At 50.4% G+C, this 12042-nt stretch overlaps 1 protein-coding gene across 10 annotated transcripts in view; it reads right to left on the reverse strand.

The window, feature by feature from the left end:
• The window catches only part of NRBP2 (nuclear receptor binding protein 2), a 64066-nt gene that overhangs the window by 15086 nt on the left and 36938 nt on the right, over positions 1 to 12042 (reverse strand). For all 10 annotated transcript variants that reach the window (XM_073329760.1, XM_073329758.1, XM_073329763.1 and 7 more), the window contains 3 exons: positions 3842 to 3925; positions 3512 to 3567; positions 445 to 540 (listed from right to left, as the gene is read on the reverse strand). In XM_073329760.1, the coding sequence (XP_073185861.1) occupies positions 445 to 540; positions 3512 to 3567; positions 3842 to 3925 (236 nt within the window). The remainder of the gene's footprint in view (positions 1 to 444; positions 541 to 3511; positions 3568 to 3841; positions 3926 to 12042) is intronic.

A 12042-nucleotide genomic window follows, 5' to 3' on the forward strand; every position in this document is an offset into this window, starting at 1 on the left:
TCTTATCTAGCATCCTAAAGTTGGTCTCCAGCATCTCTCTCCTAGCCTTCAGGACCTGCCGCACCGAGCTTGGGGACTCTATATATAATCTCCCTCCATTCAGAGGGTTGGGCTGTAGGGAGATTGGGGCAATGGGGGGACCTGAGCCCCATGGACCCTTAGAAGGAGACTGCAGTGGGGATTGGGAGCCCCATAGTTCCTGAGAGGGAGATTTGGACTGCGAGGGCATGTGGGGGATTCCCAAGCTCTGCAGAGCCTGAGAAGGAAACTGAAGTGGGGGGAGCCCCAAGTCCTGTATGTGTAAGATGGAGGGTTGGGGAGCCCCAAGCCCCATAACAGGTGACTGGGGGGAGCCCTGAGCCCATCAGCGTGTGGGGCGTTGTGGCCAGGACTCTTTGCAATGTCCTTGGTGTTCCCTGGTGGGGCTCAGCCCGCCTTGCTCACCCGCATGTTGGGATCATCCAAGGAGTGCCTTGCCCGAGCAATCGCCTCCTCTGAGACTCGGCTGTCCCCATTGGGCTGGATCTCCAGCACCGCCATCTGCCGGGGAGATCAGAGCTTAGCCCCCGCCCCAACACGGATCCCCAGCCAGACTGGCCAAGCCGCAGCCCCTCTGCTCTCACAAGGGAGCTCCTACTCAAGACATTCTCAGGGCAGGAGGACGGTGCTCTGGTGCCCCTCTGGTGGGATGGGAACAGGTGTCAGGCCAGGTCAGTGACGGTCTCTCAGGCTGGAAGTCTGGGTTCCCCCTAGCTCCACACAAGCTGTAGTCATAATGAACAGGTCGGATTATGAACAGGAGGCTGCCAGGCAGCTCTCCAACACCACATTCTACAGGCCACTATCCTCCAATCTCACTGAGGAGTACCAAAAGAAACTACACCATCTGCTCAAGAAACTCCCTGCTACAGCACGGGAACAAATCTACACAGACACACTCCCAGAGCCCCGACCAGGTGTATTCTGTCTGCTACCCAGGATCCATAAACCTGGAAACCCTGGGCGCCCCATCATCTCAGGCATTGGCACCCTGACAGCAGGATTATCTGGCTATTTGGACTCTCTCTTCAGACCCCACACTCCCAGCACTCCCAGCTATCTTCGAGACACCACAGACTTCCTGAGGCAACTACAATGCATCGGTGATCTTCCTGATAACACCATCCTGGCCACTGTGGATGTAGAAGCCCTCTGCACCAACATTCCACACAAAGATGGACTACAAGCCGTCAGGAACAGCATCCCCGATAATGTCACGGCAAACCTGGTGGCTGAACTTTGTGACTTTGTCCTCACCCATAACTATTTCACATTTGGGGACAATGTATCCCTTCAGATCAGCGGCACTGCTATGGGTACCCGCAGGGCCCCACAGTATGCCAACGTTTTTATGGCTGACTTAGAACAACGCTTCCTCAGCTCTCGTCCCCTAACGCCCCTACTCTACTTGCGCTACATTGATGACATCTTCATCATCTGGACCCATGGAAAAGAAGCCCTTGAGGAATTCCACCGGGATTTCAACAATTTCCACCACACCATCAACCTCAGACTGGACCACAGTGCAAATAAGTGATAGTCACATAAACACCACCCTATACCAGAAACCTACTGACCGCTCTACTTACCTACATGCCTCCAGCTTTCATCCAGGACACATCACATGATCCATTGTCTACAGCCAAGCTCTACGATACAACCGCATTTGCTCCAATCCCTCAGACAGAGATAAACACCTACAAGATCTCTATCAAGCATTCTTACAACTACAATACCTACCTGGGGAAGTGAGGAAACAGATTGACAGAACGAGATGGGCACCCAGAAGTAACCTACTACAAGTCAGGCCCAACAAGGAAAATAACAGAACACCACTGGCCATCACATACTGCCCCCAGCTAAAACCTCTCCAACACATTATCAACGATCTACAACCTATTCTGGAAAATGATCACTCACTCTCACAGTCCTTGGGAGACAGGCCAGTCCTCCCTTACAGGCAGCCCCCCAACCTGAAGCAAATACTCACCAGCAACCAAATACCACACCACAGAAACACTAACCCAGGAACAAATCCCTATAACAAACACCGTTGCCTACTCTGTCCCCATATCTACTCTAGTGACACCATCAGAGGACCCAACCACATCAGCCACACCAGCAGGGGCTCGTTCACCTGCACGTCTACTAATGTGAAGATGCCATCATGTGCCAGCAATGCCCCTCTGCCACGTACATTGGCCAAACCGGACAGTCTCTATGCAAAAGAATAAATGGGGACAAATCAGACATCAGGAATGGTAACATACAAAAGCCAGTCGGAGAACACTTCAATCTCCCTGGACATTCAATAGCAGATTGAAAAGTAGCCATCCTTCAACAAAAAAACTTCAAAAACAGACTTCAGAGAGAAACTGCAGAGCTACAATTCATTTGCAGACTTAACACCATCAATTTGGGCTTGACCAGGGACTGGGCGTGGCTGGCTCACTACAAACACAATTTTCCCTCTCTTGGTATTGACACCTCCTCATCAATTATTGGGAGTGGACCACATCCACCCTGACCGAATTGGCCCTGTCAATACTGGTTCTCCACTTGTAGGATAACTCCCTTCTCTTCATGTGTCCGTATATCTGTGCCTGCATCTGTAATTTTCACTCCATGCATCTGAAGAAGTGGGGTTTTACCCACGAAAGCTTATGCCCAAATAAATCTGTTAGTCTTAACGGTGCCACCGGACTCCTGGTTGTTTCTGTGGCTACAGACTAACACAGCGACCCCATAATACTATTTCCAGTCAGGGCTCCGGGTCCTCTCTCCACCCCATTGTGGGGAGGATGACGCGCTCGATCTGTTCCTGAAGCTGGTTTGTGGGGCCGGGGTCAGGGGGTGGGGCTGCAGTGGGAGGCATTTGCAGCCCTGCTCCCTGGGGCCCCGAGCTCACCAGTACAGGTTGCAGTGGACAGCCACTCCCTGGGTACATCCCCTGGTGGGTGCAGCAGTGCAAGTCCCCCTGGTGAGCAGCTTCTCCCACTGGCCAAGGGAAACCTCACACCCATGTGTGTAACAGGCCCTAAGGGGTAAGACCAGTATCAACCGTGCCCTCGGGCCAGGCAGGGCCTCAGTCTGGACAGAGATGGCTGAGGGAGGCGTCTCACTCTGAGAAGGGGAGTCATAAGTGGGTGGGGCCAGTTCTCCCACCGCTCCCCAGGGCGGGTAGCCGGGACAGCAGGAAATGGTCACCCCAGGAGCAGAGCCTCCATCACAGCCACGGGGGATGGCAGGTCCACAGAGCCTTCATCAGAGAAGAGAGGGCACAGAGCTGCCCTCACAGGGGCAAGTGGAGGGCACCCAGACTCCATTCGACAGGGAGCTCCTGGACTGAGCTGAGATCCCCTTCTTCCTGAAGGGTCAGGGGAATGAATTCACTCTGCCCCAAGCAAGGGAGGACTAGACAACCCTTCGGGGAGTTCCTGGGATCTGTAGGGGGGGTCTTCTGGCTCCTTACCTCCAGGGCGCACATTCCAAAGGAGAAAATGTCCACAGCTGTCCCATCAGCTACATCTGCAAAACCAAACCAGAAACAAACCAGACTGGTGTTCCAAGCCACCACCACTGCTGGGAACACCCCAATACACACCTGCCCTGTGCCCCACACACACACACATACCCCTGCCCCATGCATCAGCATGCCTCCCACATCTTCCCCATTTCCCCCTCCGCCATGAATCTGCCCCGTGGTCCCCTTTTTCACCCTACACACCTGTCCCATGCCCCTCCCCAATACCTACTCCATGCTACCCCTCTGCCCTCTGCTGCAGAGGGGATCTGAACTTACGGCCATACTCTGGGGGGAAGAAATGCAAGTTGCGCTGCTCCTCTCTCTCAATCCTGATGGGGCTTCGGAGGTCATCAGGGATGGCTGCATGAGGAGGACAGAGTGTTCGGCGTAAGAAACCCCTAGCCCACAGCTTGTCCCCCAAGCTGTATTCAAAGATCTAGATACAGGGAAAGAACAGGAGACTGCAGGGGTCTCTGCATTTGCTCCTCACTGCAGCCTGCCCAGCTCCCAGGCAGCCAGAGCCCCCATGGCTCCTGCTCCCTTGGAGAGATTCCTCTCCCGTATCTGCAGGGGCAGAAAGGTCCATGACAGAAAAACCAACTCTCACAAGGAAGAAGATCTTCCCCAAAGGCCTTCAGAGACGTCCCTCCACACACAGTATCAGTACAGGCCCCTCTTGTCTATTGTGCTTAATGGACCTAAATACTTAACCCCAATTGTAAGATCAAATGCAAAAGATACGTGCCAGTTCATAAAATGTCACAATAACCCACTGTGACATTCTATATCTTGGGGGAGCGTGCTGTAACCCCCATAGTCCTCATTTTCAAATAATCATGATCTTATGTATAAAGCAGGCCTTGTAAGGTCTCAGAGGAAAGGTTATGATCTGCTGGAAGTCATTTCTCTGTCCATAGATGTGTGTCATTCATGCATATTGTGACAGGGTCGGGCCGGGTGGCTACAGGAGAGTAATAGAAGGCAGATATATTAGCCCCAGGTTAAGTAGGTCCCTTTTCCCTTGGTAAGGTAACAGGGAAGGTTCCAGAACAATCAGGAACCTTCTGGAGACAAGACAGACAGGCTGATTAGAACACCTGCAGACAATCAAGAAGCTGCTAGAATCAATTAAGGCAGGCTAATCAGGGCACCTGGGTTTAGAAAGGAGCTCACTTCAGTTTGTGGTGCGCGTGTAAGGAGCTGGTAGCAAGAGGCACTAGGACCTAGAGTGAGAATGCGGACTGTTGGAGGACTGAGGTGTACAAGCATTATCAGACACCAGGAGGAAGGTCCTGTGGTGAGGATAAAGAAGGGGTTGGGAGGAGGCCATGGGGGAGGCCAGGGAGTTGTAGCTGTCACACAGCTGTTCCAGGAGGCACTCTAGACAGCTGCATTCCACAGGGCCCTGGGCTGGAACCCGGAGTAGAGAGCGGGCCCGGGTTCCCCCCAAACCTCCCAACTCCTGGTCAGACAGAGGAGGAGTCGACCTGGACTGTGGGTTCATGAAAACAGCCAAGCTGAGGGCTGCTGAGAATCTCCAAGGTGAGCAAATCCGCCAGTAAGTGCAAGACCCACCAAGGTAGAGGAGGAACTTTGTCACAATATGAAGTTATGAGATTGTGTTGTATGGTGGTCACTAAAACATGCTGTAAATTGGGGAATCAGGCAGATATTAGCTTCCCAGGGGCAACAGCAAGAAAAGTCACCAATACCTGGGCAGGGTGTCAATCAACCCACCAAGAGCCATTGTTCAGCAAGGGAGTGACAATGCAGTGACTCACCTGCGTAAGGTCACACCAGGGGAATTGCTCAACCTTGCTGGGAGAGACTCAGGCTACGTCTACACTAGAAACTTCAAAGCACAGTCACGGGAGCGCTCCCACAGCAGTGTTTTGAAGTATGAGTGTGGTCACACGCAAGCACTGGGAGAGAGCTCTCCCAGCGTGCCTGGTAATACACCTCCACGAGGGGAATAGCTCCCAGTACTCAGAGCTTATCCACACTAGCAATTTAAAGCGTTCCAACTTGCTGCACTCGGGCAGGGTGATTTTTCACACCCCTGAGCCAGCAAGTTAGAGCACTATAAAATTTAAGTGTAGACAAGTCCTAAGTAATGCTCACCTGACACTCAAGGGGCGGGGGTGGGCAAAGCCAAGAGGGAAGAAAGGACCTGATAAAAGGGAGAGACATTTGGCATCTTCTCTCTCTCTTCCACCTACATCTACAGATACCACATCAAGTGACTGAAGTGCTGATCAAAGGGGAGAATTGGAGTTGCAACTAGCAAGGGATGTAGATGTAGGTGGAAGAGAGAGAGAGAGGATGGCAAATGTCTCTCCCTTTTATCAGGTCCTTTCTTCCCTCTTGGCTTTGCCCACCCCCACATCAGTGTCAGGTGAGCATTACTTAGGACTTGTCTACACTTACATTTTATAGTGCTCTAACTTACTGGCCCTCAGCAAGTTTGCAGATGACAATAAACTGGGAGGAGTGGTAGATACACTGGAGGGTAAGGATAGGGGCCAAAGGGACTGAGACAAATTAGAGGATTGGGCCAAAAGAAATCTGATGAGGTTCAACAAGGACAAGTGCAGAGTCCTGCACTTAGGAACGGAAGAATCCCATGCACCGCTACAGACTAGGGACCGAGTGGCTCGGCAGCAGTTCTGCAAAAAAGGACCTAGGGGTTACAGTGGATGAGAAGCTGGATAGGAGTCAACAGTGTGCCCTTGTTGCCAAGAAGGCCAATGGCATTTTGAGCTGTATAAATAGGGGCATTGCCAGCAGATTGAGGGACGTGATTGTTCCCCTCTATTCGACATTGGTGAGGCCTCACCTGGAGTACTGTGTCCAGTTTTGGGCCCCACACTACAAGAAGGATGTGAAAAAATTGTAAAGCGTCCAGCGGAGGGCAACAAAAATGATTAGGGGACTGGAACACATGATTTAAGAGGAGAGGCTGAGGGAACTGGGATTATTTAGTCTGCAGAAGAGAAGAATGAGGGGGGATTTGATAGCTGCTTTCAACTACCTGAAAGGGGGTTCCAAAGAGGATGGATCTAGGCTGTTCTCAGTGGTAGCACATGACAGAACAAGAAGCAATTGTCTCAAGTTGCAGTGGGGGAGGTTTAGGTTGGATATTAGGAAAAACTTTTTCACTAGGAGGGTGGTGAAGCACTGGACTGGGTTACCTAGGGAGGTGGTAGAATCTCCTTCCTTTGAGGTTTTTAAGGTCAGGCTTGACAAAGCCCTGGCTGGGATGATTTAGTTGGGGATTGGTCCTGCTTTGAGCAGGGGGTTGGACTAGATGACCTCCTAAGGTCCCTTCCAACCCTGATATTCTATGATTCTATGATTCTAAGAGCAACCAGCCAGCCTGTGGTGGGAAGCATCGGAGTTTGTAAGGGCACTGAAAGTGTTACCATCAGCTTAGAATGCGTTTTGCTTTTATTTCAATTGACCAAATCTGACTTGTTGTGCTTTGACTTATAATCACTTAAAATCTATCTTTATAGTTAATAAATGTGTTTGTTTATTCTACCTGAAGCAGGGCATTTGGTTTGAAGTGTATCAGAGGTTCCCCTTGGGACAACAAGCCTGGTACATATCAATTTCTTTGTTAAATTGATTAACTCATATAAGCTTGCAGCATTCAGTGGGCATAACTGGACACTGCAAGATGGAGGTTCCTAGGGTTGTGTCTGGGACTGGAGATATTGGCTAGTGTCATTCGCTTGCAAGTAGCTGGGAGCAGCTTACATGACAGAGGCTGTGCGTGAACAGCCCAGGAGTGGAGGTTCTCACAGCAGTGCATGGTAAGGCTGGCTCCCAGAGTCAATGATTGGAGTGGCCTAGCAGATCACCGGTCCAGATAACACCAGAGGGGAACGTCACAGTGGCGCAGCGAGCAGGGTATATGTATGGCTTGTTACTCCAAGTGAAGTTCACACTTTAAGCACTGATATTTGTGATTGTAAGTGAGTCTTAAGTGCAGTGGCTAAGAACAGTCAGGAGGAGGTCACAGTTTTGTTATTTTCTGTTTGTGTATTTCGGGTGAGGGAAATAAGCATAAGAAAGCAGAAAAATGACTACCAGTGAGGCAGCTACAAAACTAGAGCTGGCCAGACTGGAAGCAGAAGAGAACGCAAAGGACCGCGAGTTTCAAATGTGGCAGGCAGAAATGAGGCTCAAAGAAGAGGAGGCTGCACACAGAAGAGCCATGGAAGAAAAAGAGCATGAAGAAAGAGTAAGAGAGCGGGAAGAAAGAAAGAGAGAGAGTGAAAACACCAACTGGACCTGCTAGACAAGCAGAACCAGAGCTCCCTGACCCCAATGACTCCCATCACTGCAAAAATCCACAAATGGGAACACTTATGTAGGGGCAAGGTTGCGGAAGATTGGCGAGGAGCTAAGTGGTGGACTGAGTATGTGACTGGATGTAAGCGGAGGATGCAGGCAGTTTCACTTAACTTTGTCCGACAGATCCTGCCAAAAGACATTGTAGCATAGCTCAGCATATTTTTGCCTGTAAACGAGTCAGTTTATGTAATAAGCATAAATCGTACATATAAGAATGTAGCCAGCTGTTGACCCCATGTAGCCCTGAGATAAGAGCAGAGAATATAGTGCTGCAGAGGACTCCCCCCCCGGCGGAGTCCTGCCTGGTCAGCTGTCCCGAACAGCCAGAGTCCCCTGCAGCCCCTCTGCGCATCCTAGGGGCTCCCCGCGCAGATTGGAGCGTAAGTTCTTCCTTCCTTCAATAAAGCATAGTTTACTATTCTTAGGCCTGAGTGTCCTCCTTTCACTGGTATCTTCCCCCCTAGCCCTTGCGGGCACAACTTATGTCCTGCATACAGTGAAGAGGATGTTGTTGCTGAATATCTGACCACCATCGAAAGGCTGTGTGTAATACATGAAATCCCTGATGATGAGAGAGTTCCTACCCTGATTGCGAAATTAACTGGTAAAGCTCAAAACGTATTCAATGGAATGCCTACTGAAGATGCTTTAGACTGTTGTAAATTTAAAGATACTGTTTTGCGAAGTTTTCAGTTTACCCGTTAATCATATCAAGTTAAATTTAGGAATCTTAAGCATATTGGTATCAGTAATGGGGAGTATGTAAACAAAATGAAAGATTTGTTGGGAAAACGGGTGAGGGGTAAAGAGGTGGCAGGTTTGAGGGAATGCTGGATCTTGTTGCTCAAGAGCATTTCCTAGGTGTGTGTCAGGTGGATGTGAAGCAGTGTCTGTGGGACAAAGATGTAAAGTCTGGGGATGAGCTGGCCCTTTTAGCTGACGCCTTTGAACAGAATCAGGCATCTATTGAGGGCAGGCCACGGAAAAAGGGGTTTAAAACTGGTGGGAAGGGAGAATCCCATTTTATCCCTGGGAAGAGAGAAGGGGGCTAGAAGCCTAAACATTCCCTTCCCAAAAACACTTTTCTACTGGTAACTCCTATCCCAAATCTCCTGTAAAAGCAGAAGAGCCCAACAGGTGCTATCAGTGTAATTCCATTGATCACCTGAGAATAAATGCCCTGTTCTAGGAGGAAGCAGGCAACCAATAGCTCATCTGAGTTCTGCTGCCCTCACCACAGAACCCCCCAGGCAATTGGAACCGATCATATTGGTTCGGTGAGGTTAGCCTTTGCAGAACCAGATATGGAGCATGTTAAGGCTGTCCAAATTAATGGCAGGGAGTACTTGGGGCAGAAGGGGCCCAGATCTCTCTGGTTAAGCAGAGTGTGGTCCCAAAGGCCAGTAAGTTGCCTGGCCAAATGGCAGAGATTGTGAGGCTGGGCGAAAGCAGATTCCTCATACCACTAGCTAAAATCCATGTGGTGTGGGAAGGTTTGGAAAGTGTTCTGACTGTGGGGGTAATGGAACATCTCCTATTCAACCTGCTCCTTGATTACGATTTTTTCCGTGTAGCTCAGGTTAAAGTATTTGCCTGCAGCAGGAGGGAGTTTTATGCTGGGACCCCCGAGGGAAAGGGGAAGGTCTCAGGAACTGCTAAGAGAATGGGAGGGAGTCTCCTTGATTCTTCTGCAGCTGGGCGAAGCCACACGCTTACAGGCGGGAGGGTGAGACCAACTCCTGCATTGCAGCTGGAGGCAACACCACATCAGGAAGGGACGGGGTGTGATGCCTGCCAGGGAGAGAACTACCCAGGTTAACTGCCAGCAGGTTGCAGCTGAACCAGAATTCTGCAGCTGAACAAAGGATAGAACCCTTCCCAGGGAGCACAGAGAAATGTGTCTTCGGAGGGAGCCCAGAGGAGGAAACTGTGGAAGGAATAGTGGGGGTACAGGAACGTCTCCTCCCTAGTCACTCGGGGCAGGATGCCCAGGACACTCGGAGGATGGCTGGCTCAGCGTCTGTGCACCCAGGCACTCAGCCTGTGACCCAGATTTTGAGAGGGAACTGTGTAACTGACCTCGTGGAGGGGAGCAGTCACACCGCTGACTTCTGAGGGACAGAGAAAGGGTGGCGGAGGGCGCCCCAATCCAGGTCCCATTTTTCAGGATGCTATTTCTGATAAGTTTTTGGAAAGTAACTGTGTCTCCTTACATCAAGATGCAGCTCCAATGCCTGTGATAACAGAGGAGTTGGGACCAGGAAGTTGCCAGGGGGTCGTTTGTGAGAATACAAATAGCCCAACTGAGGGGGGGGGGTGTTTTCCCACAGGCTGGTGAGAGGCAGGGAGCAGTTATGGGAAAGCTGCTGGGAAAAGGTGAATCTGATCAAAGGTTAAACACTCCTAGCCCAGAGAGCACAGATCACAGCTCTCTAGGGGGCGGGGAGGACTCAGTGCTGGGAGGCGGAAACACAGGGTAACCCCTAAAGGGGAGCTGGATTTCTACATTTGTACAGTCCTGGGGTTGGGAGACCACTCCCCAAAGGGCCAGACAATGTGCAAGATCCCCTGAACACCTACATTGCCGGACCCAGAGGCACCAAAATTCCAGAAACATGATTAAATTAAGAGCCCACACAGAGGGGAACACTCGGGGGAAGGAAAAGCCAGTGACTGATTAAATGGGAGAGAGTCAAAGGACACCATGGGTAATGAACAAACTAAACTCAAACTACACTATCTGAACAGAGGGCGTGGTATCATAAAGATACTTGTAAATGCACATCTGAGATAGACATTTTAGTATTAATGTTAAGTTTTGGGGATAAGAATTTTGACACGGATGTTCAACCTTATGATAATACTACTAGATCGCATGCCCTGATTCTCATGGGTGACTTTAATTTTCCTGATATCTGCTGGGAGAGCAATACAGCGGTGCATAGACAATCCAGGAAGTTTTTGGAAAGCGTAGGGGACAATTTCCTGGTGCAAGTGCTGGAGGAACCAACTGGGGGGGGGGGGCGCTTTTCTTGACCTGCTGCTCACAAACCGGGTAGAATTAGTGGGGGAAGCAAAAGTGGATGGGAATCTGGGAGGCAGTGACCATGAGTTGGTTGAGTTCAGGATCCTGACGCAGGGAAGAAAGGTAAGCAGCAGGATACGGACCCTGGACTTCAGGAAAGCAGACTTCGACTCCCTCAGGGAACGGATGGCCAGGATCCCCTGGGGACTAACTTGAAGGGGAAAGGAGTCCAGGAGAGCTGGCTGTATTTCAAGGAATCCCTGTTGAGGTTACAGGGACAAACCATCCCAATGAGTCGAAAGAATAGTAAATATGACAGGTGACCAGCTTGGCTTAATGGTGAAATCCTAGCGGATCTTAAGCATAAAAAAGAAGCTTACAAGAAGTGTAAGGTTGGACATATGACCAGGGAAGAGTATAAAAATATTGCTCGGGCATGTAGGAATGATATCAGGAGGGCCAAATCGCACCTGGAGCTGCAGCTAGCAAGAGATGTCAAGAGTAACAAGAAGGGTTTCTTCAGGTATGTTGGCAACAAGAAGAAAGCCAAGGAAAGTGTGGGCCCCTTACTGAATGAGGGAGGCAACCTAGTGACAGAGGATGTGGAAAAAGCTAATGTACTCAATGCTTTTTTTGCCTCTGTTTTCACTAACAAGGTCAGCTCCCAGACTGCTGCGCTGGGCATCACAAAATGGGGAAGAGATGGCCAGCCCTCTGTGGAGATAGAGGTGGTTAGGGACTATTTAGAAAAGCTGGACGTGCACAAGTCCATGGGGCCGGACGAGTTGCATCCGAGAGTGCTGAAGGAATTGGCGGCTGTGATTGCAGAGCCATTGGCCATTATCTTTGAAAACTCGTGGCGAACGGGGGAAGTCCTGGATGACTGGAAAAAGGCTAATGTAGTGCCAATCTTTAAAAAAGGGAAGAAGGAGGATCCTGGGAACTACAGGCCAGTCAGCCTCACCTCAGTCCCTGGAAAAATCATGGAGCAGGTCCTCAAAGAATCAATCCTGAAGCACTTGCATGAGAGGAAAGTGATCAGGAACAGCCAGCATGGATTCACCAAGGGAAGGTCATGCCTGACTAATCTAAT

Source organism: Lepidochelys kempii, chromosome 2 (assembly GCF_965140265.1).
Source record: "Lepidochelys kempii isolate rLepKem1 chromosome 2, rLepKem1.hap2, whole genome shotgun sequence".
Lineage (NCBI taxonomy): Eukaryota > Metazoa > Chordata > Testudines > Cheloniidae > Lepidochelys > Lepidochelys kempii.